General features: G+C 50.6%; 1 protein-coding gene across 8 annotated transcripts in view; it reads right to left on the bottom strand.

Moving 5' to 3' along the window:
* DUSP22 (dual specificity phosphatase 22) overlaps positions 1-27,503 on the bottom strand; it is a 63,846-nt gene that overhangs the window by 21,755 nt on the left and 14,588 nt on the right. For all 8 annotated transcript variants that reach the window (XR_009048021.1, XR_009048020.1, XR_009048019.1 and 5 more), the window contains exons 3-4: positions 26,204-26,286; positions 6,451-6,500 (exon numbers count right to left, since the gene is read on the bottom strand). Coding sequence is in view for 5 of the 8 variants with exons in the window: in XM_057699150.1 (XP_057555133.1) it covers positions 6,451-6,500; positions 26,204-26,286 (133 nt within the window). In the remaining 3 variants the exon portion in view is untranslated. The remainder of the gene's footprint in view (positions 1-6,450; positions 6,501-26,203; positions 26,287-27,503) is intronic.

The following is a 27,503-nucleotide window of genomic DNA, read 5'->3' as shown; positions in this document are numbered from 1 at the left end:
TGGTGGCCGAGGGCACACCCCTCTGTGCCCTAGGCTGGCCACACTGAGGCACGCAAGGGCTCCCAGGAGGCCTCTTCACGCCTGCAGCCCGTGCTCTCACCCGTCCTCTGTGGGGCTCTCTGTGGTCCAGGACAGCGGCATCTGAGATGAGATGGGTGGGAAGAACACCCTCCCAGCAAAGGAAGAGCCAGTCAGGAAACGAGAGACAACAGCCTGAGCGCGTGAAGGAACACGGAGGGCCCCAGAACATGCTGCGAAGGCCACTCCAGCTGGGTGGACGTGTCCTGGGGACCTGTTGGCCGTGGGGAGCTCACCAACATTTGGCAAAGATGACAACTGAGCCTCTTTACTTAAACCCCAGGGTGGGAACGTCTCCGGTCTGCCTTTCACACCTGCATGTCCTAAACCACATGCGTGATTAAGGCAGGTCCTACATACGGCGTGGTGCTGGGTTCAAGGGTCAGTCTTGCCACATCTCAGAATAAGAGACTGAGGCAGGGGTGTGGTCAGCAGGGGAACAACCAAACTGGCCAGAGCCCAGAGCGAGTGTGCGAGGACGAGGGCCCCTCCAGCCTTTCCTCTTTCGGTTCTGCCTGCGTCAGGCATCAGGGCCAGGAGAAGCCCACAGGCGGCGCCCGCCCCCCACCGTGTCGGGACGAGGGTCCTGGCCCAGGAGCGTGGCCGTGCACACAGGGGCCCGCTCAGAGCCCCACCGCGGAACAGGACGCTCGGACAGGTCGGGCACGCGGCCAAGCCAGACAGACATTCCTAGAAGTGCCTCTTCCAAGGAAAGCCGTGAGGCAGGCGCACTCAGCGCTGCTGGGGCGGGTTATTTCCAGGGAAGCTCATGACGTAAGCCCGGGCCTGGCCCTCACACCCCCTCCCCCGCAGCGGGAAATCCCCGGGGCTCCGGGCCGCACGTTGCTCAACCCCGGATCAGAGCAGAAGCCCAGATGGAAGCGCGTCCCCGACAGGCTGTTTCACTGAACACTGGTTCCCTATTCCTGATCCTCGTCTTTTACCTTTACTTCCACAAAGACGTGCGGGCAAGTTCTGTCGGAGGACAGCCAGCTGAGCGCGTCCAGAAGGAAGCACGCCTACACGCGTGTGCGGGCCGACGAGAGGAGTCCCCCGCGGGGTTGGTCAAGGGCCCGGCGCGTGCCACTGTCCCCTTCCTCCTCCTCACCGGCCAGTGCGTCCCAGCCCCGCCCTCTCTGACCAGAGGCCAACAGCAGGGCCAGCTGAGTCTTCCTGACCTTCGGGAAGGATGCTGGATGGATCTAGCGGAGCCATACCACGTGACGCTCATTCTTCGAGGCCAAACAATTACTCTTTACCCCAAGACTGCAAGCCGTGCGGGCTGCGGCCCCCATGGTGGGTTCTGAGGCGGTCCGGTCCCGCTGGGAAGGGCTGCGTGTCTGGCCCGACACCCTGGAGGGCAGCTGGGCTCCCCCCAGAGCCAGCAGCGCCAGCCCGGGCTGCACGGACAGCACACACCACAAGACGCAGGCCACCTCTCCTGCCCCCGCCAGAGCCTGAGCAAGCGTGCATGCACGCGTGTGCCTGTGTGTGCACACGTGTGCCTGTGTGCGCAGCTGTGCACCCAGGCAAGCAAAGGAGAAGAAGACCGGGAAAGGCCAGCACCCTCAGGGGATTTTTTCCTCAGAAAAGAATGTTTTGCAAAAACCACGTGGGTGGAGTGTTCTCTCTGGGCACAGGCTCTGGCATGTAGGCTCAGGTCACAGAGCTGCTTCCTCTTGGGTGGACTCAGTCCAGCCCCCCAGGCCCTGTGCTGACCACGCCGCGTGCACCGCACCCAGGGGGATCGGGAAGGAGACTTCCTCACCTGGGCAGACCTCACACAGCCTTCAACACACTCATGTCAAGGCTTCTGCAACGTTTACATTTCCTGCACTGTCAGCATTTAAAGAAAGCGTGGGCAGAATGTGTGCACTGTACTTTTCATTTTGCCACATAAGGTCATTTTAAAAACAAACAAACAAAGAACACTCTCTCTACCACCTACTACAGCATCATTTCACAAAGAACAGTTCCGCCCCTAAAAAGCAAGGATGACACAGTCTAAGACAAAAAAATAGCTTTTTAGGTTGAATAAGTGAAATCTTAGGAAAAACTCAATGCACATTTCCCACATATTTCTCATTTCTGCGGCTGCAAGGCCTCAGGAGTCGCGTAGGTGCACCTCAGTCTGGACGCTGGACACAGCACTCCAGGGCCCACCTAGCTCTGATCTTGCAAAGCTGCTTTTTAGTAATAAAAATAAAGGAAAATGTAAATGAGAGAAAAAAGAGAGCTGAAAGTACAGAAGACATGAGCTAAACTACAGAAAACACACAGGAGAAGACAGGAGGTGGAATGAGGCGAGGAGGGCCTACTGGTGTTTCACGCAAGCTCTCTGCACGGCTAGTGGCTCTTCTCCCCACAAACCCAGGAACCTCAGGCCCTGCTCTGCCCGCACGCCACCGTCGTCACCCAGGCACGGCTGCGAAGATTGATGCGGCCAGCTCCACGGAGGAGACGGGAAAGATAACCTTCCCTTATGGCACTAAATACCAACACCAATCTGATAAATATTAAAATAAGAATCAATACCATAAGCTGTTATTCACTCTCCAACCATTCACTCTCAAGACACATGAACACCCCTTTCTTGAAGAAGCAGAAAATGGAACCTAATTCTTTGGAGACACTGTGTCCGTAAACACTTTCACTACGCCAACTAATGCTACAGAAATAGTGTGCGATCGGTATTTCACAGAGCAGAGACGTGAGGTTACAGTGACTTGCCCAAGGAAGCTCACAGAGAAAGCAAAAGCCTCAGTTGCCTCCACCGCCATACGTGGGCCGCTGGCAGAAGGCGTGCACATTTGATACAAACCCTGCGATGCCCCTAATTCTGCCGATCGTGCAGAACGCACCAGCCTGGGTCTGCGGGGTTGTTGCCACTATGAGAACTGGAGCTTTCACATTTCCTGACTCTGCGAGGCAGGGGCGTTGGGGGAACCAACGTAAAATTCTAACGTGTTACTGTCGTCTCAAACTAGGTTTCTGCATTTTTAGTTCCTGGAAGATCAGAGGGGGAGTTTGTGAGGAGTACGGCCAAGACAGAAAGCTGACCTTTCTGGAGCGTCTGCAGTGACTGACAGCAGTTAGTCTCTCACTAAGCATCATTAGCAAGAAGAATTCCTGCTGGTATAGGGATCTGCGGGAAAAGATTTAGGATAGAAAACCTTAAATTATACCCAAAGTTGGAAATAATTTCTTAAATCTGTAACTAACTTAAAAGAATAAGCAGTGAAGTCTTCTGGAATTTATTTTGTCATTAAACATAGGAACGCTTGGGCACTAAGAAGTAAAAGCTGCTAGACTGACGCGCCCCTGGTTCTAACTGGGTTCCCAGAGCACGGCGATCACTTGTCTCCAGACCACCTACACTGGTTGGTGATACAGAAGCTGAAGGTTTCCGGTCAGCCTCCGCACGCTCCTGCGGCGTGGTGAGTAAGAGACACAGCCCGCCCAGAGCGAGGTGGGTCACGGACAGCTGAGAGCTCTGGCTGCCGGCGTTCACAGTTGGGCTGTGTCGTGAACATGTGCTCGCCGCTGAAAGGCGGGCTGTGCTTTCCAGTGAAACACCTGTAACTGGTAAAGAGAAACTCAAGCTGTTTCGTAGGTTGTGTCTCAACATACAGAGTACACCTGAATTGCAAGCCCAACTTCACGATCTCCATATAACTTCCCTAAAGCAAGAAACATTTATAGAATCATGGACATTTATGCACCCAAAGCCTTACTTGTGTATAAGCTTTACTATTACTAATGGGTCAAATATAAAAGTTTCCCTAAAGAAACACACACCTGCCTATGCGCACAGCTCTGTCTTCTGAGGAGTCATGGTCTGGACCTCCTTCTCCTGCTCAAGCCGAGGCCAGGCTGCGGTGGGGCTTCACACCACACGGCAGCACCGGCCCCTGCGCAGCTCCTTCTGTCACCAGCCCCGAGCTCAGGCCCCGCAGCACCCATCTGCTGGACCACACCCTCGTCCAGATATAAGGAAAGGGTTCAAGAGGCAAACCACACATCTTATGAGACCTCTGTACATACTTGGGACAGGAGAGAACTAGTTAGTTCAAACATTACGAGCTAGTCCTCTGGCCCCAGGTTGACTGTATTTGGGCTGGTTTTGCCAGAAGAGCTGAACAGACCCAGGAGACACCAGAAGTCAGGGGAGCTGCAGCTGCACCTCTGTCCCCGTGCTTCCCAGGATCACATCTTCCCAGCATCCGCGGGTCTCCTAAGCACCAGAACTACCTTTCTTGTAACTCTCAGGCTGCACCCATGCACTCTGAGTAAAAACACACTCATTTTCAAAAGTGCTCGGAGGTCACAGAGAACACGTCCCCACACACGGTCTCAACTTCACAAATTCTGGAGGCAGGCATTTGCAAATGAGAGAACTAAAGTACAGGGGTATTAGAATGATTGGCCCAAGGCAGATGGAGCTGGTTTTGAACCTGTGATTTCTAACATCTGGGTCCGCTGCTCACGTGTCTGCAGAGTGCAGGACCGCTCAGCACTGTCTTCACCTAGTGAGTCAGGGTCCTCGCCCTGGATGTCCATCCCAGTCTCTGCCTCCACCAAAGCCGAAGAGTCCGGGGGCGGGGGGCGGTTTGAGCACAGTGGCCATCTGTCCTGACTACAAACGCCCAGGGGGGTGTTGCAATCTGATTCTTCCAAAGAGTCAGAATGCCAATCAGGTATTGACAAGTTCAACAGTGTGTTAGAATCTCGGTTTGAGATAAGAGCAGAGCAACCATTCTAAGAATAGCCACCAAAACATGGGCAGAAGATTGCTGTGGTCTCGAGAGAAAGGCAGTGGCTCACTTCCTTCCGTATACACCATGCCCTCCAACCACTTCTGTTTCTTGACACGACTAGTAACCAAGGAAGTTCTCTGATACTTCTTCTCCTTCCAGATCTAGGCTACCATTATTTTCCTAGCGATCCTACAAAATCTTTCCACCACCATCCTCGATCTTAAAGATTGACCTTTTTCTGTGAAACGCAGAGACTGTGGAAACACGGGCGTTGGGCAGGAGGCTCTGCCCCTGCGCCCGGCCTCCCTGCCCTTCCCTGGTCTGACTCTACACCCCCACCCTTACTCTTCCTCACATCAGTTCATCTGAGTATAGCGCCCCCCTTTTCTCCAAACAGGTAGATCTCACAAAATTCTTGCATAACCTGTGAATTCTCTGCTCTCCAGCAGTGAGAAACCAAGCTTGGCTGATGCTCAGCGTTGGACACGCTTCAGAGGGGTCCGAGTATGCGGCCTGTGATTCTGATATACAGGACTCGTAGGAAATAGAGCTTGAGAACCATGAAGGATGAATCCTGACGAGCCCACGGACTCCCAAATTCTCAAGCAACACGGCCTCTTCCCTGACGAAACACAGCAATGTGTCATTTCGGAAGGGTGGCTGTGCCTGACCTAAAACAGGCCTCAAAGGTGAGTCTGAGAGGCAGAGGCTGGGTCGCTGGGCGTACGGAACAGCCTGTCCTCGGCTCCTGTGCCTCTCAGCCTGCCTGGTTCAGATCCAGGCTGAGGAAAACTTTCATCTAGCTCACGTCACCTCTGACACCAAGGAGTGTGGTGTCACAGCTGTCATCTCCGTGGTCTCCCGCCCTTGCCGCCCATCTGCCAAAGCCCAGTCCCATGGGTCTTGTGAAGCTGTGGGATCCGGAAAGGAGGGCAGTTACGAATCTCTCTTTGGAGGGACAGGCAGAGTGAAAGCGGCATCAGAGACGTTCTGCTGTGGGGAGGAGAGGGCAGCACTTTCCTACTGGAGAGGCCAGCTTTCCAAGTCTGCTGTCACATGGGGCAGCCACTGGCCACGTGGGGATGCCGGGCACTTGAGACAGAGCTGCTGGTCCACGTGGAATGTGTTCTAAGTGTAAAAAGCAGGCCAGATCTTGAAGACTTTGTTTGAATAAAAGGATGTAAAATATCTCATTTTTAAACTGCTGAGCACATGTTGAACTGATAGTATTTGGGATATACTGGGTTAAAAAAACATATTAAAATTATTGTCACCTGTCTCTGTTACTTTTTTAATGTGGCTCCTAGAAAATTTATAATCACACATGTGGCTTGTGTTTGTGGCTCATATTTTACTTCTATTGAACAAAATGTAGCAGCTTATAGGGAAAGGGTGAACATGCTAAAGGCACCCTGTACAAAACTAGGCTCCTTATACACACCCCGCCATCAAAGCCGCACAGTGGAAGGACGAGCAAACCAGGAGCACAGGCCTCGGTGGGCCTCCCGCCGCCCTCCAGGGCAGCCACTGTGCAGTGACATGCCTCTGCCCTGATGGCTTTATGTCCTTTATCTTTAATGTGTCCAAATAATACACAAACAAACAGACAACTTACAGGTTTTGAGATGGTGAATCCGCTGCTGGAATGCACAGGTATTTAACCCCCTGTGGAATGATAAAAAATAAAATAAAATAAAATAAAATAAAAAAGATGATACTCTGTGAAGAAAAATATTTAAAGGAACTCTTTACTCAGGTCAAAAAACAAAAAATAAAAAGGAGAAGCTCTTCACTCATCTTTCGTTGCCAAGGAACTGGGGGAAGACTCTTTAATGACGGTTCCTGGTTGTTCTGCAGGACCAGGCACACAAATAGTCACGCTCTAGTTTGCAAACAGCTTATCGGTTAGACAGGGTTTATCAAAAAAGCAAAATAACTGAGTCATTCCCGGTAAGTGTCCACACGTTTCAAAACAATCACCTCTGATGCTTGCTCACATACGCCACTTTCTAAAGCTGTTGCATTTAAGATCCTGAATGGCCAGAAAGGAAGCACTGAGAGTGAAAATCATAGCATGGTGACATGTGATGTGGCAGTCTTAGGGTGAGTAGAGTCACAATTTCACTGATGCAACAGCAGGAGCCTCACACGCTGGAAACAATTTGATTTATTTTGCTTGCTTTTCAGAAGAGTGAAAGTTTATATACCAAACTAATTTTTTTAAAAGAATGACCCAATTTGAAAAAAAATGAACTTCATATTGTTTACTATAAAAATGTACAAAAAAGTTTGTGTAAATTCATGCTATAAAAAGTCATGCTTTATATACACTACCAACTGTAAAATAGATAGCTAGTAGGAAGTTGCATAACACAGGGAGACCAACTCGATGAAGGGTGATGCCTTAGAGGTCCGGGACGGGGAGGGTGGGGGGCAGTCGCGGGAGGGAGGGGATATGGGGATATATGTATAAATACAGCGGATTCACTTTGGTGTACCTCAAAAACTGGTACAAGAATGTAAAGCAATTATATTCCAATAAAGAGCTTTAAAAAAAACCATGCTACATTTGAGTTTTATTAAAAACTTGGTTGCCTCTTCTTTGGAGAGATTTAAAGTATACTTCTAAAGGTCTTCAATGCCAAGTAAAAATACAAAGTCTAGAAATCTCAGTAAATTTTGTGAAAGAATATGGCTTCATGAAGACTTAAATAAACCACTTTAAACCTTGCTCTCTCCATAGTCTAATCTAACAGAATCTAGCCACCATATCATAGAAAATTAATGGGGGAAGCACATCAGAAACTAGAAAAATAACCAAGCAAGTAAATGAAGGAGAAACATGTGGAGTCATGGTACAGACAAACACTAGTCCCTCAGCAGCTGAAGTCATAAAATTATTATTTCTAGAATTATTTGCAACTTTTTTGCAGCTGGTCATTAAAATTTTACTGTCAACTCGTATCATCAGGGATGTCAGTGTGTATTTGCTCGTGCAGCCTTGTGGGCAGCGTGTGTCCTTCTCCACGCTGGGTCCCACTCTCCAGCACGGCAGCGACAGAAACCGTGCTTCTCAACCTCCTCTGCTGTTAGGGTGTAGACTCGGGACCTGGTTTCATCATCTGACACACCTACTCGAGGCAGATTTGGAAACAGGACATGGGAAGAGTCAGATGGGTAGAGAGCACCTGCTTGGCAGGTGCAGGTGGCGGCAGAGGCGGGAAGTGTTGGGCGGACGTGGCAGCCGCTCGTAGTGGGCAGCAGGGTGCTGTGGTCTGGGTGCTGCTCCTGGAGCGTCAGCTGACAGCCTGTTTGTCCAGCTCCTCCAAGGAGACCATGAGCCCTCGCCCCTCTTCACAAGCCCCTTTCTGCTGAAGGGCTCAGAGTGGAGTCTGTTGTCTGCAACTAAGTCCTGAGGGCCACAATTCCCCTTCTTGTCTCCCACTGTATGAGAGGTCGGAAAAATGCTCTTCCCTGCTTATTTCTCACACACACACACACAAACACACACACGAGTGTGTGTATATATATATATATATATACACATTTTTTTTTTCAGTTTTGAGTCAATCATCAAATCTTCCAACAAAGGCTCCTTTGGGTCTCCAAGAAGATGAGTTTCACTGCCGCTTATCCACAGAGGAACACTTGACACGCGGCCACACAGGCTAACACGGTAAGGAGAGAAGATAAGGATCAGCTGCGGGGAGAGGAACGTGAGGCCGCAGGCTGCCCGCACTCAAGCTGCGCTGCGTCACCCCACTGTCTCTCTTGGTCTCCATCCCCACGTCCCTGGACGGCAGGCACCGCGCTCTGCTGGAAACAGCCAGGCAGCTGCCTGACGTTCTAAAGCACCTCCAAACCCGGAGAGGTTTGAGAGCCTTGATTTGAAGGGAAAGAAAATGGAAAAGGAAACGATACTGTTAAAAGGAGTCATTTCACTCCTTCCCTCATCGAGGCCAAACAGAGCTTGTTGGTGTAGATACGCAGGCTGATCCGCCATTGAAATGACTCATTTACTTTTTTCCTTTTACTCTTAAGTGAGAGTTGGCTGGATCAGGCCCAGAAGCTTGTGAAATGCTTTCCTCCCACACACTTCCCCCAATTTCCTGCAGACCAGTCCTTCCAGAGGGACGGGCAGGGCTCTCAGGGCTGCACTTTCCCTCCTCCCGTGACCGTCAGTCTCAGGAACATGTCAGTCGGGGATGCTGAGGCGGTCCCTCTAACATGGGATAAAAGCACTGCCACACCCTCCGACCGGCAGCCACGTGATGCTGCAGAATCCAAGACCAGCCCAGCCCACATGCTGGAGGAAAGCAAAGCACGGAGAAAAGGAGGAGAAGGAGGGAAGCGTAAACAGCTCGTAGTCCATCCACAGCCTCCACCACCCACGTCAGCGTCAGCGTGGTGCTGGGGGAAGCACTCCGCTTCCTCAGGCTTCTCGGGACGGGGTCGCATCCCCCCCCTGTGCTGCCCGATGCACAGCAAACCGCGAGAAGGTGGCAAGGGGCGCCCCCCTCCGAGCCCACCGAGGGCAAGGAGGCAACTCTCGGCCACACAGGGCCTCCCTAGCTGGGATGGGCGTGGGGCAGCTACGGCTCCCCACCTGTGACGCATCTCAGGAGGAACAAAGTAGCTCCCGGCCACAAGTTTGGGGACCCCCTACTGCAAAGGAAGGACACAGAAAATACAAAACATAAGATCTTATTCTCTCAAAGACAGAGCAACAGCAATAATGAGCTTCCCCGGAGCGACGCCTGGCACGGAGCAGGTGCTTATTGGACGTCTGCCGAACGGTGAGCACATGCTGAGACCCAGGGCACGGCAAGATCACGTTATACGAACAGTACAGGGAAGGAGGACATTGTGACATGCCCAGGCCTTATTCTGGTGACCACGAAAACAAGAGCCACGCCGTGCGGGGGGCACGCCACGTGCACGCATACACTCCAGCGGGACGCAGCTTACATGCAGCTCACCGTGATCTACAATAAGAAGGAAACAAACTATGCAAATACAGCAAAGAAAGGAGTCAGAACTGTCGCAAAGGTTCAGTTGCTCACCACCCAAGAACCTCTACTTATCCTGGCTTAGTCATTAACAAAGCACAAAAAGTCTCTCTCTCGGAGGCCACAGACTGCAGAGCACAAGGTGCCTGAAAAAAGGCTTCAGGTGCCTGCACATGTGTACACGTCAGTTAATTACTAATTCAGAAAGCAGCAACAAGAGGGCTGGCAGTGTGAAGGGCCTCAGAGCTAATAAGAAAGCTGGACAGACTTGAAATTATCCGAGTATTAAAGGTCTGGGTTCTGCAAATGATGTGGAACAGATTTTTCATCTACTTGGACCTAAACAAAGGAGCACGCTGTAGTGTTGGAGTTCATAGAGACAGAGATAAGGACCAGGGTATATTTAGCTAAGTTATGGAAAGTTTAGCCAAAAAAAAAAAAGAACATCTTACTATAGGACAAAATTCTACAGCAATCTGAAAAATGCATAAGTAAATAAAAATAGCAGCAATATTTCCATTACTATAGCATTTGGTAGGTGGTATTTTCTCCTTAATATTACCTCTAACATTTTCCAAAAACCCTAAAATCAGTTATCTTCTTTGAAATACAATTCTTACTAAACAAATAAAAATTCAGTATTTCCATGATATTTCAAAAAAGTAATTTGTGGAAAGCCAATTAACATTAAACCTTTATGGAGCTAATAAATGTCAAGTTACAGACTGTCAGCTTCGAGTGCTGGCCCACTGGAGCACAAAAACAAGCTCAGCTCAGATGGCCATGGCTTCCATGAGGGCAAACGAAAGAGCAACTGATTTCTTTGGACTACATGACATTTTGAATGTCCTGAGTCTCACGTGTCCTGAGAATGGCACCAATACTGATGAAATGGGAACCAGAGGGAGGAAAAAGCAAAAAATATATACACTGAATATTTACAATACCAAGTGACACACAATTAGTATGACACAATGTACAAAAAAAATTAGGAAAATACAAGAAAGAAGTAAGAGTTAGGTGAGCTCTGCCAAGCACAGCTTTTTGTGTGAGGTTTTCAAAGAAGCTGTAGTCGTCTCTTGACTGAGAAGAAAGTTTAGAAAGTATTCCAGAGGCTCTTCTTGAACAAAAGGTTAAAGCTTTCTAACTCCATATTCTCAAAAGTTCTAATAATTTTCAGTTTTCTGTTTCAACAAGCATAGTAACCACCAAGAGTAAGGGCTGTGCCTTTCTTTGGGCCTGAAACTAAAGATTACACTTAAAACGATACGTAGGCAAGTACTTGAAAAGCAGGGCCAAGATTCTGATTTCAGGACTAGTAAAGGGATCGAACTCTCGCTTGTTTCAAGTACAATTTCTAAAATTCACTGTTCTTTTCTTTCTGAAACATCATAAGAAAGAGTCTTCTGAGGCACCTAGTTGACATTCGACTTTTCAAAGGAAAGGTCAAGCCCCTCGGAGCTGTCTTCTCTCTCGCAGGAAGGCAAACGAAGCCCAGTGAGAGAAGGGAAGTCCCTTCTGCCTCTTAGCAACCTAAGAGGGAACACCGGCAGGCTCACAGAGGGGCCAGAATCAGGAAATCCAGGCGGAAGCGACGGACTCAGAAATTCTGGTTTCTCATCTATGCCCTCCAGCGCCAGCAGCGACACGGGTGTGCACGGAGGGCCCCTGAAGAGACCACGTTTTCCCTTTGACCAGCGTGTCTGGGGGCCGTGCTGCACGGCTGGAGAAAATAAGCTGACGGCCCCGCGAAGAGCTACTTTCACCACATTCCCAAAAAACTGACTCCAGAAAAGACACATAAAATTTTAAAAAATTCGAACTGTCTCACACCTGATCAGAAGCAAGGTCACAGCTTATACACTAATTCAGAAAAAAGTCTCTCTCACGGGAGACAATCACTCTGTCCACGTTTTTTTGTGTGGTAAAATATACATAACATAGAATGAACCATTTTTACCATTTTAAGTATACCGCTCCCTGGCATACATGTGTTTCCACTCACATCCTTGCCATCTGTCTCCAGAACACTTTCATCTTCCCAAATGGAAACTGTTCCCATTCAGCACTAACTTGCATCCCTCCCCAGCCCCTGGGAACCTTCTACGTTCTGTCTCTATGAATTTGACAACTTCTGCACTTTTATATAAACCTAAAGGTAGGTAAAGTCTGAAAAAATCAGTCTGGCCATACTCTTAAAGGTCACAAACCCAAAAGATGCCAACTGCTGACCTGAAATTGCTTTCGGACAAACGTCCCAGGTCTGACGGCCTCTCTGTCTATTTCCAGCCCTCCCCTCGCCCCCACTCCCGGCAAAGTCTCACTGCAGGGACAGCCCATGAAGATGTCCAAATCGCTCACGTACGTGCACGCCAAACCCAGTTCCTGGCACACACGTTTTGATTAGTATTTCTCCTCAATTGAAGAATTTTCACCCAGTCAACAACATTTTAAAGGGGAAAAGCACCCTACAAAATTATCTCCATAGAGAGATTACATCTGGAAAAACCGATGTACCCCTGTGGACTAAGAAGTGGAAGTCAGCATAAAACACCAAACAGGGAAGGTCCAGAGGGTGAGGTTCCTGCCACCTCTGTCTGTAGTTGTTTACACCACGACAAAAATCCCAAAGACGCCACTGTAGAAAATCACCCCAGAAGATAAATGCAGCCCTTCAGTTGTCCTGAGAATACACATCTTAAGTCCAGGCTCTAAACAGACTGCATTTTCTTAACGTCCCCATTTGCCACTGATTCTTCCTGAACCAGCTAAATTTAGGAGACGCCACCACAAATAACAACTTCCAAGAACCCTGTGGTGCTTGGTGGGGTGGGGAGGGGTGGGAAGGTCAGAGTGGAGAGACAAGATTTAGCCCTCAGTTTGATTTTGTGAGAAAAAATGCAAATGAGAACCCCCAGCACCTGTTGGCTTCTTTCAGGTTAGTCAAAAAACGACACACATTTGCCTTGTTGAGTCAACAGATGGAGAACGCAAATGCTTATTTTTGCTCAAACTCCTCTTGCTGAAGTGGCACAGTCAGCCCCTCGGAGCTCCTCGGGCCGTGGGGGCGGGCGGCGGGAAGGTCACGCCAGCCCCCCACTCAACTCTCTTCCTCCATCTGGGCTCTGTCTGAGGACCTGCTGGTGTGCCCAACGTGACTCATGAAAACGGCAGTTTTGGCAAAACACCCCCAAACGGAGCACCTCTACGGTGTTCACTAACGGGAGCTAACGCTACACGACCAAGCTGAAGGTCGCTGCAAGTGAAACACTCCTCGGGAGCGAACAGCAGTGGACAGAGTCCACTCGTAAAAGACACAAAGGCGGATTTGTATCTGATCACGCGTCTCGGCTGGTGAAACCTCCGGGCTGCAAAGCAAAGAAGACCCCCTCCCAAGCCCTGCAGCTCTGTCACGACCCCTTTCCCCAGCTCACCAAGCCCCGGGTACCTGTTGCCCGAGTCCCCCGGGCATCCTGCACGTTCCTGCCCACCCTCCCCCCACAGGCTCCTGTGGGTCTGTCTCTCCCTCAGGAGTCTTGGGGGGGTACTTCCTGAGAAAGCCCCCCGGCCCCGCCCCGGGAGAACTCCAGGGACGGCTCTAACCGCACCCCCGCACCCGCTGGGCCGCACAGGGAGCCGGACCCAGCACAGAGCACGATAGTTGATGTAGGGTCAGCCTCTCCCACGGGATCCCGGTTTCCTTCAGGCCCTGGACCCCATCTCACCGTCTGCCTCACCGCACACTAGCACCTCTGTCTTCAGATATCATCAACACGTGGTCGCTAAGGGCAGTAAGGGGGACCTACTCTCAGAATCTGGAGTTCCAACGTGCCCTGAGAGCCCCAAGATCGGGGACCAGAGGCCCTGGAGTTGGCACGAAGCACAGCCCAGGGCAGGCCGGCCAGGCCAGCAGTCTTGAAGGGCGAGGCCTCCGTCTGCGGCCCGCACGCCGAGCGGCTCCGCAGGACGCTTGGCCTTCTCACCGACAAGGGAGACTGTCGCTAAGGTGGAGGCGGGCCAGGTGCTCAGAAACTCTAAGGCTGGCATTAAACGGGGGGTTCCACGGCCCCAAGCTTCAGCCCCAACCCAGCCTCCTGGAAGCCGCTGGCTGGGGCACCAAGTTTTCCCCAGCTACGCTCCCTGCCACCTGGCTGCAAAGACCAGAGGTGCCAAACAGGCCCGTGTGTGTCGGGACACAGCTCTGCCTGTGCACCTGCGTGTCGCCTGCAGCTCCTCTCACGACACGGGTGGGAGGGCAGGCAGAGTGCTGCCCCGAAACCTTAGGGGCCTAGAGACAAACATATTCACCATCCGGTCCTTGAAAGAAGGTGTGCTGAGCCCCAGTCCCAAAGTCATCCTGACAACCGGACCTCATCTGGCAAATCACACATCGCGTTTCTCTTGCACACGAGGAGCTGTGGAGACAGTCTTGGGATCGCCCGATGCTGAACCATCGCCTGCGCTCAGCTCTCTTCCTTGCCCCAAAGAGAGAGGCACAGAGGAATTCCCTCTAACACAGCACTTTTGTCAACAAAGAGATTGGACTCGACCTGTGACACACTGCGCGGCTGGAGGTGCTGACAAAGGAACAAGGCGTGTGTTGCCACCAGCACAGACCAGGTGGCAGAGATGTCGCCAGCGGCCCGGAGGGCTCCCCGGGGCCAGCACGGTGCCCGGCCACCCTCACCTGTGTGCAGGAGGGTGCCTGTTCCCTCCCTGGGGAGGAGCACAGCATTGGGAACGTGCCCTGTGGTCCCTTTCGCAGCTCACCAAGCAAATGAGTCCAGACTCCCTCCCTCACGATGGAAGGAGCCCTTCCTGCAGTGAGTGGAGGACGGTGCGGGTTTCTACCTGTCCTCAGGCTTGGACACCAGCCTCTGCACTTCAGAAGCTTTTCTAAGCGGCACTCAGGGTCCCTCGGACCTAACATCACGTCCTCGGAGCGGGATCAGACCCTGGAAATGGTGTGCTTCGAGAAGGAAGTGAGCACTGACCCAGAGCAGGGCACTGCCTGGGGGGCTGGCCAGGCCTGCGTGGGTAGAGTCAGGGTCAGGACACGCAAAGGCGGGATGTGGTAGAGGCCAGTGCGCCAGCCTGTGGCTCCCGCTCCTCCTGGGCGTGAGGAGGTGCGTGCGGGTGGTCAGAGACTGCCCTGGACCGCCCTGGCGCATGGGTCACCGATGAACCAGTGTGGGTGTCCAACCCCAACACGACGGGGGAGGGGCACCTTCCTTGCTCTGCCCTAAGCCTGATCAGAGCAGATCAGGCCTTCCTTGAAGGGCAGCACTTCACCAAGCCCTCCCTCCCCCATGGCTGCCACGGAAAGCAACCTGATGGGCTATTTTTGTTTTGACAGCTGCATCCTCTTGCAGTGGGCACGGAGGGGAGAACCGTGCGGGCAGGCCAGAGCGCCCTGCTGGGGGTGGGCAGGACATCAAGACGACTGATTGAAACCACTGGTCCGATCTCACTGCCAGGGCAGGGGCAGCAGCAGGAGGGTACCCGTGGAAAAGAGGAGAAGCGCCAGGTTACAGGCACACGGGAGAGAGAAGGTAAACACTCTCACTTTGTTAGCCGTGAGTCAGGGCGTTCTATAACGCAGTTTGAATTCAGCCACTTTGGGTCCCTCTGGGGATCTGGGTGTGTCTTCCACTTGGATGCTGTGGGGCTGGTCTGGTTAAACAGGTACATTCAGGTTGGACCAGCTCCACTACCACTGGGCCCCGACTACTCTGAAGGCCAGTACAGTCTGGAATGACCTCTAAACTGCTCTGGTTAGGAACAGCTTCCAAGAGCAGAAGGCTCAAGCCAAGGTCCAGGCTCCACTCTGTCGTCGGAGGCGCCTCTCAGGTGATTTCACACGTCAGGGAAGCGTCCCTCTGCTGCCACGGAAGGCTGCGGGGCGGCCTCTCCTTCGGCTCCGGCTGTGGCTCTACGGACAGTCTTCCTTTACTTGGGACAAAGCCTGAGAAGCAGCCAAGCATGTCCACAGGCGGCCCTCAGGAGGAGGGGCTCCCACTCAGCTTCCAGAAACATCCATGTCCCTTCCGTCAGCCAGACCCCACCCTCACCACGCATCCAAGGGTGGTTTTCCCTTGGAAGAGAAGGCAGAGCCGGCTGGGAGACACCCAGCTCCGTTATGAATGTTGAAAGGTCACCTGTGCTCCTCGTGGTGATAACTGCAAGGACGGAGAAATTTCTCCACCCAGACCTGGGGCCTGACGCCAGCCTCTGCTCTGGCACACACGCAAAGGCTCCGAGACAGCCCGGGAGTCAGAGCACGCTTAGGGGAGGGCAGGGCCTCGGCAGCAGGGAGGCGATGACGCTCGCCGGTATGGTTGCTTCACCAAGCCTCTGCCGTCAGGTTCGCCACCTCCCTCGCAGGTGTGGTAGGCACAGGAGCCACCGCCGGTGCCTACCCGGTAATGAACCGTAGGAGCTCCCGAAAATGGCACATTTGCTCAAACCTGTCTTCAGTAAACCAAGCTACATTTAAATCATTATTTTTCTCGTGGCCAAAAACAATGGCACCCATACTACCGTTTCACTCTGCCTTGGGTCTTAACCAACTAACCACCTTTAACTTCTCATTCCAACTTCTGACTACAGCCTCGAAGGCCCTTCACCCAAGGAGCCTGTAGCCCCTCTGGTACCCGTGGCCTCGGCGTCCGCCACCATCGCCACCACGATGCGTGGGGCTCCTGCTGGTCTGTAGCCACACGCCCGCTCTCCTGACCTGGAACCAGAAACACGTTTACCGTCCCCTCCGTGAGTACGTCCCCCTCAAGCTGTGAATTTTCAAAGACGCGAATGTGCGTTCCACCAGCACCAGGCGTGAGGGGCTCCGCTGCTCGCCCTCCACCTCCCGTTGCTGACAATCCCTCAGCTCTCCCGTCTCCCACCTGCTCTCCCTCCTCCAGGCAACAGCTCTTCTCACCTGTGCACGCGCCGCCGCCCTGTGTGCCCGCTGCTGTACTGGACTACCGGACTTTTCAAAGTACTGTACTGTAATACTAAAAATGGTTTCTTTATTTTTTGTGTTTGCTTTTTATGTATTATTTGTGCAAAAAGTATTACAAACCTATTACAGGACAGTACTATATAGCCAGCTGTGTTAGTTGGGTACCTAGGATAACTGTGTTGGACTTAACGAACACATTGGACTTACGAACCTGCTCTCAGAACAGAACTCGTTCATATTTAGGGGATGTGCTGGACTCTTCTTGGCGTTGCCTCCACACTAGGCTGCTCTTCCCTTTTAAACTCCTTCGCAGAACCGCACCCCTGTGAACGCCTTCCAGATTTGCTCCTAGGCCCCCTGCTCGCTCCCACCCCACTTCTAGGTTCCACAGCAGCTGACACAGCCACGCACGAGAGCCTTCTTGCTGAGGGTTGACAGCCAAGGAGCTGCAGGACGTGGCCCCCACACGCCTCCCCTCCCACTCCTCTGCGTCCCGGGGTGCCCCGGAGGACCCCAAGGACTGTGCTTGGGAGAGCTGAGACTCACCAGAACCACCAAGACGGTGGCCTGCAGAACAATAATCCAGATGCAGCCATCTCACATCAGGCTCACGATGACCGGCGGGACCATGTGTGATATACAGGCTTTGATCCTTGTGTCACAACGTCAAGCAAAAGCCAGACGCGTCCCCCTCCCAGGACTCTGGTCATCTCCGAGTCTCCCAGTCATGCTGTAGCAGCCTTTTCTTTCGTAGTTGTGTTCGACCCTGATGGCTCAGCTACAGGTCTACCCTTTCGCGGGTCTTCCTCGTCGGCCCAGGCCTCTCTCCTGAGCCCTGGACCTGTATTTCCACACACCTGGGAACTTCGCAAGAGCATCCTGCCCAGAACTGAACCTAGTTCTTTTCAACACATCCTCCACCTCCTGGAGCACTCATCTCCACTGGGGGCACAGCTGTCCTTTCGGCCCATCAAGATGTGACCCCAGGCGTCCCGACCTCCACCCTTGCTTCTCCACTCCCCCCATCCAACCAGTAAACAATTCCTGTTCATTCCACCTGAGAAATGGCTTTCTGTATTTTGAAGCTGTTTTATAAGGTGCCCATAAGAATTCTATTTTGTCTGATAAAATTATTACTTTGCCACCTTTCTTTTGGTTCATGATTGCTATAGAACCTTTTCCCACCCTTTGATTTCCAATCCTGCTGTGTCACTTTGTGGAAATGACTCTTCCACTTCCCAGTGTCCCGGCTCAAACCCTCAGGATTTCTGAGCTTCCCAGCAGCTTTCTTGGTATCTGTCTTCCTTACTCCATCCCATCCCCTAGTCAGCATCCTGGAAAAGAAATGTGACTGTGTCACTTGGCTTTGTCCATAAATCTTTGCTGAGTCTCTGCTTCACACAAGATGAAGCGCAGACTGCTTTGCTCGACACCAGAACCCCTCCTCATCTCCCCTCCACCCCCGCCTCCAGTCTGGCTCCCTGCTGAGCCCTCGGGGGCCCCAGCACGCACGTGCTGCCCTCCCCCAGAACCCCGTGCCCCACGCCAACCGCCACTCCTCACCACCACTGTCCAGCAGACCCTCTTCGCCTTCAGGGTCGCTGCACAGGGCCAGCTCTGTGGCGAGGCCAGGCTGACCCAGTGGGGATGGTGCCCCAGGCCCCTCAGCTCTGTCGTGCATTCGCAGCTCTGCGCCGTTTAAGGATGTCCATGCCTGTCTCTTCTCAGCGCTGGGCCACATCTTACTTCTCTTTGTATTTTATCCCCAGTCCCTGCTACAAGGTAGGTACTCAGTTAACACTTGCTGAATCTGGAGGAATAACTCCCCATTTAGCCAAAAGGAGAACTGAAGACGGCACCACCCTCACCCCCCACGCCGACCACCTCTCCACGCAGTAACCGGCCGACATCCACACGTGTCCTACGGCCCCAGGGCTTATTTCCCCCTTCCTGACCAGTGCGGAAGGGTTGGTCCTACTTGAGACACACCTCCCCACGGAACCAGACAAACCAGTCCTGCGCGGCTGCCTCAACACTCCTCTTCACAGAGTCCTCCCCAACCCCCAGACCACGGGCACAAGGATCTCCTACAAACAGACCAACTGCCATGCAGGTCTTGTGCTCCAGCCCTTACAGGCAATCCTGCTGCAGGGAGTCCCTGCCATTCCAGCCAGAGCGCAGGGCAGGGGCCACGCCCCTAACACGCTCCTCCTGAGACCTGGGTTTGGGAGTCCCGGCACATCCTGCCACTGGCATATTCCCTGTTGAGGGCGGGGAGGGGTCCGACCTAGGCGAGCCCCCTCTGGGAGCAGCGCCAGGCACACGTGCTCAGGACCTGACTGCACGGGTGGGTCCAGAGAAGGGGGAGGAGACAGGGGCTCAGCAGGAGGCACTCAGGAAACTGGGATTTGACCAAAAGGAAAAGTCTAGGGAGAAGAGTATTTTGCAGAAGTCTCCAGTTACGTGGAGGGGCTGGTCAGTAAGTGTGAGACCTGGAGAGAATGACCACAGCTGAAGTGCAGGGAGCTCCAGGGAGCCGGCAACAGGAGGTTACCACATCTCTCTCACTTGGAGACAAGAAGCACTGCTCTCCTCTCTGGAACCAACACAGGCCTCGACGATTTCGGCCTCTCGGGCCCACCCGTGCTGGGATTCGGGCTTTTTTAGAACTCCGTTTGTCACAGGAGGTCAGCAGCTGGGGGAAGCTGCCTTCTCTGCACTTGACTGCCCACACACAGGGAACTCAGACACAGCTGGATTCAAGAAAGAGCGATTACTTGACAGTTTTCGATACCTACCATAATCATTTCTATTTGAGTCATTTCTATTTAGGTCTGGGGTTGGCTTCAAACAAATTTACCTCAACATGAAAGCTGCAAACCTTTGGTACAGGAGGTGCCACTGATACTCAAAGACTTTACCAGAGAGGTGGAAACAACTGTCAACCCGAGAACGATCCCAGGTTGAACAATGATTTGCTTTCAAAGGCCCTGGATCTCGTCAGCAATTATGACAGTGTGGTGGTTTTCGTAATGTCCGTAAAGTAACAGAACTCATCCGCACCGGCCAATCCCATCAGGAAATCTTGCCCAGTGCTTCAAGCTGTAACACTAGGGGATCTGTGAATCCTAAAAAAGGACGTAAACTCCTTTAACTGAAACAATCCAACAGAAGTGGAACATAACTGATATTGAAAATAAAATGTATATAGTTGAAAGTTGTGTCACGGACTATCTTCTCCCTTTGAAGATTAAGACAACTAAAGGAGATGCTCTGCAGCCGCTGACCATGGATGACAAGCGTGTATCACGTCTGAGGTCACATATCACATGTGAACCTATGGGAAACACTGTCACCAAACACTGCGAAGCCTCAACATCCAAATGCAATCGACCTGTCACCACTACAGACACCAAGAGTGTGGCCACCTGCTTACCTTCCTTCCCTACCTCTCTTCATCCAGAAAGATACCATGAAGATACTCCCATTGTAGAAAACAGAGAAAAAAGTGAAACATCCTTCCCACCCTCTTCTCCTATCCCACTCCTCTTTACCATTCCTAGGAGTCTGATGTGGTCCTTTCAAACTCTTATCTGTGCATTTACACACTTATATGTACATACAAGAATACAATATTGATGTGTAACTTTACATAAATGGGATCACATTGTGGATATTCATCTACAACGTGCTTCTTTTGCTATTAATCTTTTCCTGTGCACACATGTCAGCCGTTCTCTTCTTTTTGAACTGCTGCAGAGTATTTCTTTTATACAGATGTATCACAACGGACAGGTAACCTTTCGCTGAATATGTGGGTTGGCTCCGATGTTCTGCATTACAGACAGAGCTGCAGTGAGCCTCCGTGCCCGCACCTGTGTGTACGGGATGAGGTGTGTGGCTTTCAGCAGTGCTCTTCCTCGTGCCAGGAGAAATGTGGCCAATAGCTCCTGTGACCTGAAGGTCATGGACAGGAGGGGCCTCGGGATCCTGAGAGCTGAGCTGACATGGTCATCAGGCAGGTAGAAAGGCAGAGCTGGGTCTGCCTGTGAAGCCTCCAGAGGAGGACGAGGTTACCAAGGTCTCCCTGATGAGTCAGAACAAGGGCCCCGGTGCCTGGAAAGTCCTCTCAGCTTTTCATGATCTGGCCACAGGCTCCTGAGATCTGAGATGGTGTCTCAGCCAAGCCTGCTCCCACCCTGAGCTGCCTTGGCTGTGGCAAGTCTTCTTTTAATGGCTAAGATCATACTGTCCTTACAGGACCAGGCTTCCACGGCAGACCAAAGGCACCTGAAGGACTGCTGAGAGATCAGCCCGCAAGTCACAGAAGAGTCGCTTGGTTGTAGGTGAGAAACTTAGTAAGAGGTAATTCTGAACTGGAGGGCACTGCAGCTGTGAGCGGCAGAGTGCCTGCAGCTGCCCAGGCGCCCTGCCGGTGGGGGGTGTGCAGGGGGCTCGCTGCCTTCACAGACCTCTGGCCTCACAGATCCCTGGTGGTCAGGACGTCAGTCTCGACATCACTTTTCTTCCACACCCTGAAGTCAGCCCCAAATGACCAAAGACATGGCTTCTTACTTGGGAGTGGGGCTGAAATGCACTTGGCCGTGAGTTTGTCAGCAGGTGTCTGCAGAACCAGACCCAGGCTGCGTGCTGGGGAGACCAAGAATCCAACGTGGCAGAAATCCACTGCCCACGGTGGCCTAAGCCCAGCTCAGGACGCCAGCGGGAGGCGACGAGCAGCTAGACCATCCGACGGAGGTTAGATAGCCATTCAGTGACCCGCGGAGTGTGTCACAGAGCGTGACAACTCAGGACCCAACAACGAATGTAAATTATAAATGTTATAGGAAAAAGGGTAGGACTTGGGCGAGCAGGAGAAGGTGGAGGAAAGAAGGGGACACAGAAGCACAGTTTCTGAGACGTCAAATGCCATTTCACAGCTTGGGTTGGGCTTGTTTTACATTTGGGAAGCCAACAAAACTTTTGAGGGTGAGAAACAGGGTGGGTCACTAGACAGACGTGTCGTAGGGGGACTGAGGTCCCTCCAGGAGCCCCTCAGGCTCTCAGCATCACCGTCCAAACAGACTGGGAAGCTCTGGGAGATACACACCTGTACATACTGACACACAGATAACAGTAAGTATCAGAACCAGGAGACGTGGTCAGCTACAAACAAAACTAACAAAATTAAATTCTGGGGCTGGATACCTCAAAAAAAAAGTCTTCAGTGTTAAAGGAAATATAAAACAGAATCACTAGGAACAAATGCTGGCCTATGAAAATAAGCTATTCTTGAAAACAAAATCAAAAACAAATGCTTAAATGGTTCAAAATACAAAAGTCACAACTTAAAAGGGGAAGACTATCCAAGCCGAACTCAAGCTCAAAAAATCGATCTGGCGTGCACACCAAGCCCTGATTTGAATATATGTATATAAAGTATTTTTTTCTATTTAATCCTAAAATATAAATCATTTAAAAATTAAATTCTTTGTATTATTAGCCCAATGAAGGAATGCGAATACTTTTTAAAGCATTTTTGTTAATAGTGAAAAATAGTTCTGTTTCCTGCAGGTGCTCTGGTTAAACACCCAACATGAAAAATGAAACAAACACTGAAATTTTTACCCTAGAAAGACAGAGTTCTGGTTCTTTTTCAGGGGAAGGGAGAAGCCTTTCATTGCTCAATAGTACTTCCTCAGCACCTACAAACAACACGGGGTTTCTGATTTGAAAAAGCACTGTCTTTGTGACAGGAGATTTCACCAGCCCTCGAATCTCGGGCAACCAGTAGGCACTGAAGACACAGCTCACAAATAAGGAAACACTTTCAGCAAACGCAGGCCACTCCTCCACCCAGTCCACAGCGTGGAATCAGAGGAAGGGGGTTTTCCCCCTTAAACGTTATAATTACAGCTTTGCGCTTTGAAATTAATCTATGTGGCAATGGTCTCTCCCCAGGCTCTGCCACTTGCTAGCAGGTGATGTGTGTAGGCTACCAGGTCTGGTTATGCTACCAAGGAACCAGAACACTGCCATCCTCCTGGCTGGGCTCCAGGGTCCGCGGGGGATGGGCAGGACTGATGTGACCCCGTGGAGTCAGGGCCCCACCAGAGGTCATGTCTTGGCATTTTACCAACCAGAACGGCACCAACCAGATTCTCCAAATCCCCAGTTGTCTCCAAAGCCCCAGCCAAATGCCTAGCACTGCACATGCCTCCAGGCTGACATGGTAGAGGAGGGTCCTTGTTCGCTGAGTGGTTCCTGCCCTGAGCCTGACTTAATTATTATTAATGTGTAGAAAAGAGTGAGCGTGTGTTTATTCACTGAGGGCTTCACCGTGGCAGACACTGGGATTCACTTTATCTCCAGCACTGTCCCAGGGCCCTGCATGTAGCAGGAGCTCAAGAGTAAACCATCAACTCCCTGCCTTCATATGGAAGAATTGTCTGAACAAGGGGACTCGACAGTGTGAGGAAGGCACTCACAGAAACTAAAACAAAACAAAATATTGTTAATGAAAAGAAAGAAGAGCAAAACTCCGTGCTGGTGATGGTATGGGGAAACAGGTATTTTGATACACTGCCAGTAAGGGGACAAATGCTACAACCGTTCCAAAGCTGACTCAATATCTACTAATACTGCCAGCAAAATCAGAAGCAGCAGTCATGCTAGAAGAGGACCACAGCAGTGAAGCATTCTGGGAAAATCTCTGGCCTGGGAGAGAAGATGCAGGTTTCCATCAAGCTATCTACCCCAGCTGTGGGAGAATTTCAGCTTCCTGTCCACACAGGGGCGGAGTCAGGCAGGTGACCTCTGGCAGCCTGTTCAGCTGGGATTTCTATATCAGACAAAGAGCAGTAGGCACAGAAATGGATCAGAGCTCCTGAGAATCTCAGATGTTAGTCTGGAGCTGACTCAGTGAGCCAAGCCTCTAAGACTATTCCGGAAGATCTCACCCTCAGATACTCTTCTGAAGAGACAGTAATTGGAGCCCTGGGCCTCCTTCCCCCTGCTGACGGCCTTGCTCCAGGGTTCAGAGGATAAACAAGCCTCATCTCACCCACCAGAGAAGCACCTACAGTGCCAGGCAGGGCAGCGAGGCTCACAGTACTCCCGCGTGGATGTGACAAGACGGAACCCTTTCAACTTCAGGCAGTGTCTGCCTCCCCAGCCCAGGGCTGCCCAGAGAGTTAATGCCAGTGGGATAAACACGCACAGCGTTGAAGATCTCAGAAAGGGAAGGAGGTGCCAGCTCTCCCCTCTCCTGCCTCTTATCCCTGCCCCCTTTATCAGGGCCCTGTACACGATCTGCCCTCTCACCTCATCCCTGCCCTGCTTCCCTCCAAGGATCAGGGCCAGCGTAACAAGGAGCCGCTGAAAGATAAAATCCGTCCATCAACTCCCTACAGACTCCAGAGAGCTAGTTTCCCTGACTCATCTCAGGCCAGGTGAAATTACGGCTTCTGGACCTGGGTTTGAAATGTATGCACCAGGCAGAGGCAAAACAAAGGTCTGGAACGTCTGTGACCCTGGCGAACTTCCTCGAGCCCAAGCACTTAAGGCGAGCACGCCCATCCAAATAACTTGCCATGCCTCATTTTCCCCACTTGTGCAATCAGACAACCTATTGTTTTAATTTTTAAAATAAGAACATACCCATGAATTACTTGTGAAGTTAAAAATGAATAAAGTAAGAGGGACAACATTAAACCATGTTATGCTATAAAACCGAGGTCTAACCCTTAATAAATACGAAATCACAGGAAAGTACTTATTATTAAGCAAGGTAATAATAGCACCCAAAGACTGAAACAGGACATCGCCAAATAAAAGCAGTCTCATGGGGAAAAGCCACAGGGGCTCTTTCTTCTTACAGGGAATTAAAAAAGGGATACGTGGTACATCGCGGATGGAGACACGGTTGGCCCAGAGCTCTGGGACTTTTACGCAAACAGTGGTCTCTTTACACTGGGTTACAATCCCACCCGTTTGACTCTCCAGCCCTTGTTTCCATGTGTAAAATGGGGAGGTGGGACAGACAAGACCTGAAGATCTGGTATCTGGACAGAAGCTACAGTGTGGACAGATTTCGGGGCCACGTTCCTACGTTGACGACTTGCTGTGCCGAGCGGGGCACAACTTTGCGAGGTGGCCTGGAGGCTGACGGTGGGGAGGATGTCTATGCAATTTATTAAAATAAAGGAAACCTCAAGCCTCATCTTGTGATTCAAGAGGAAGTCAATCATGACCAGTTTACATTTAACTTATCATCTAGGCCGTAGCTTGGCTATATGTTTAATATAAACTATTGTTGACACATGAAAAGTGGAGTAGCAATTTTCAAGGGAAATGTTAGGCTGCAAAAAAACGATGTTTTGTTGTTGTTGTTTCCAGTAAAATCATGTTGCAGCACAAATTGCAGCACCTCAACAAAAAGCATGAGCTAAAACAACAGAGGGAAGTGCAAGCTAGAAAATGTGGAGAAAGGAAGAGAGGTTTGTTCACCTCCTCTGATGCTCTGTATGGTGATGTCAATAGAATCACTCATTACTCTATGTTCTCATTTTTTGACACTGACTGAAATCTAGCAGCTCTAATGGCCAAGTAAAATAGACGAAACTGAAATAAAAATATATTACCTACTCTTTATAACATGAATTTAAGTGAAAAATGCTTGAACTAGGATTATCTCTTTCAGAACAAGCCGCACCTCCCTCTCCAACACCCCACCCTAAAATAAGGGAACACACACATCACAACCACACTCGCGTTACTTCCTAAACAGAGGCAGCTCGTGCTCTGCCATGGAGGCCGACAAACAGAATCAGCTGCTCCCGGTCAGCAGCTCAGACCCTCCATTAAGGTAAAATTGAAGATGTTTCTGGAATTAGTGTACAGGCAGACACACCCTGTTTACTTTAAAACCCAACACACAACAACAGCTGCTGTACTGACAGTCTGCAGAGAAGCCCCGGAAAATCTCTGGGGACAATGTATCCTCCACTGCATTTTTTTCCTAAATGCAGACAGTGGATAATGGAGCTTAAATGGAAAAAAATCAGGAAATGAGCATACTGAAGTCTTTTGGATTCTAAAACAGGAGATAATTTTGAAAGGAATGAAAATGGGTTTTAAGTGTCCTTAAAATCCAAAGGGAACCTCAGCATCCACTTGTTCTTTGGCATTTAGCCAAGAAAGCCCAGCTAGCAATGTAACAGGAGGACAATCAGAGAAAGAAGGCACTCTCCTGCCATGTCACGGACGGAGCACAGGCACCGCTACGGCCAGCACGCAAGATGAGCGTCGCCAGCGACACAGGAGCACCCTGGTGCTGGAGAGAACACGGCCGCTTCCCCGACGCCCCTGGACACGTGTGCAGCTCAGCTCTCTCCTACCTCCAGCATGGGCCTGGCGCTGTCATGCACGGACAGAACGTGCGTCACTTTGTTCCTGCTCAGTTGCTCTGCATCTCTGGCATCTGTCATAGAAGAAAGAGGAGGACATTTTAATACTTTCTGCAAGTGAGTTACTCCTTAAGTTTAGCCGGGAAGAAACACAAAATAAAATGACTTGCATATTTCTTTCGTAAAAATTCATAACGGACTAGACCAGAATAATCTAGACCCAGGGAATCTAGGGTTATTGCTTTTAGGTATTCTGCAGATAAGTAAGTTTATTTCTGATTGGCACATCCTTTGATACAAAGTGGTTGTATAAAACTTGAAATGTATTTAGATTAATAAACATTATAATTATGATTGCTGCTGTTCAAAAGAAGTGAGGCTGGGAAGTCATTCTGTAGTCGATGCTTGGTAAGCTGCGGATGCTTAGGTTAGTCTTTCACAGGAAACATGTGACAAGAAAGACGTTTCAAATTTTTTAATGACCTCTTAATGATTAGTAATCTAAGTTAAAATTAAATACAGAAAAACAACTTACTATGTGAGATACAGGAACCTGCCAGAGACTAATCAACCCTGACGTCAGACAGCAGAGCCTGGGTCCAGACACAGAGAAGCTGTGGTTTATAACACCTACATTCACTTTACGGCAAAACTGAAAATGGAACACTTTCTGGAAATTCCAGACAAAATAGTCCATAAGTTATCCGTTGGCTATTAAATTATCTGCATATGAAACTAAGGAGACTCCAGAATTACATTCCCTTCCAGTGATCCTACCTGTAGAGGAAAGTGGATATAAATCCCCTCAAGTTGGACCTTCTGCTAAGCTACAAGACAGGGTCCGGCAAGAAACAAGGACCTCCTCGCCTCCTACGCCCCTGTTCTGGCCTGGGACAAGCTTTTTAAAATGATACAGGGTAAAATGGACTGAAAATCAAATGTTTAATTATTTCTGTTTCTGGAGAATACTAACGACATGGAAAAATGCTCAGGAGACAGTATTAAGCGCGGAAGAACGGGAGCAGGTACCAAACCATCCATACAATATAAACCCAATTTGTGAAACACATAAAGACAAACACACACAGTGGGGAAAGCGGCTGTGAGGACTCAGCCCAGAGAGCGATCATCTTGAAGAGATGGAATTACAACTGCTTTAAATTTTTTCTTCTTTATAGTTTTTCTGGTGTGTATTCAACACAGGTGGCTGTAAAAATTCAACATGGCTATGAACTACCTGCTTTTTTTTTTTTTTTTTAAAGGCAGATTCCTGGGCTCCAACTGAGTTCAA

Source organism: Hippopotamus amphibius, chromosome 11 (genome assembly GCF_030028045.1).
Source record: "Hippopotamus amphibius kiboko isolate mHipAmp2 chromosome 11, mHipAmp2.hap2, whole genome shotgun sequence".
Classification (NCBI taxonomy): domain Eukaryota; kingdom Metazoa; phylum Chordata; class Mammalia; order Artiodactyla; family Hippopotamidae; genus Hippopotamus; species Hippopotamus amphibius.
This window is presented reverse-complemented; position numbering and strand designations above follow the sequence as displayed.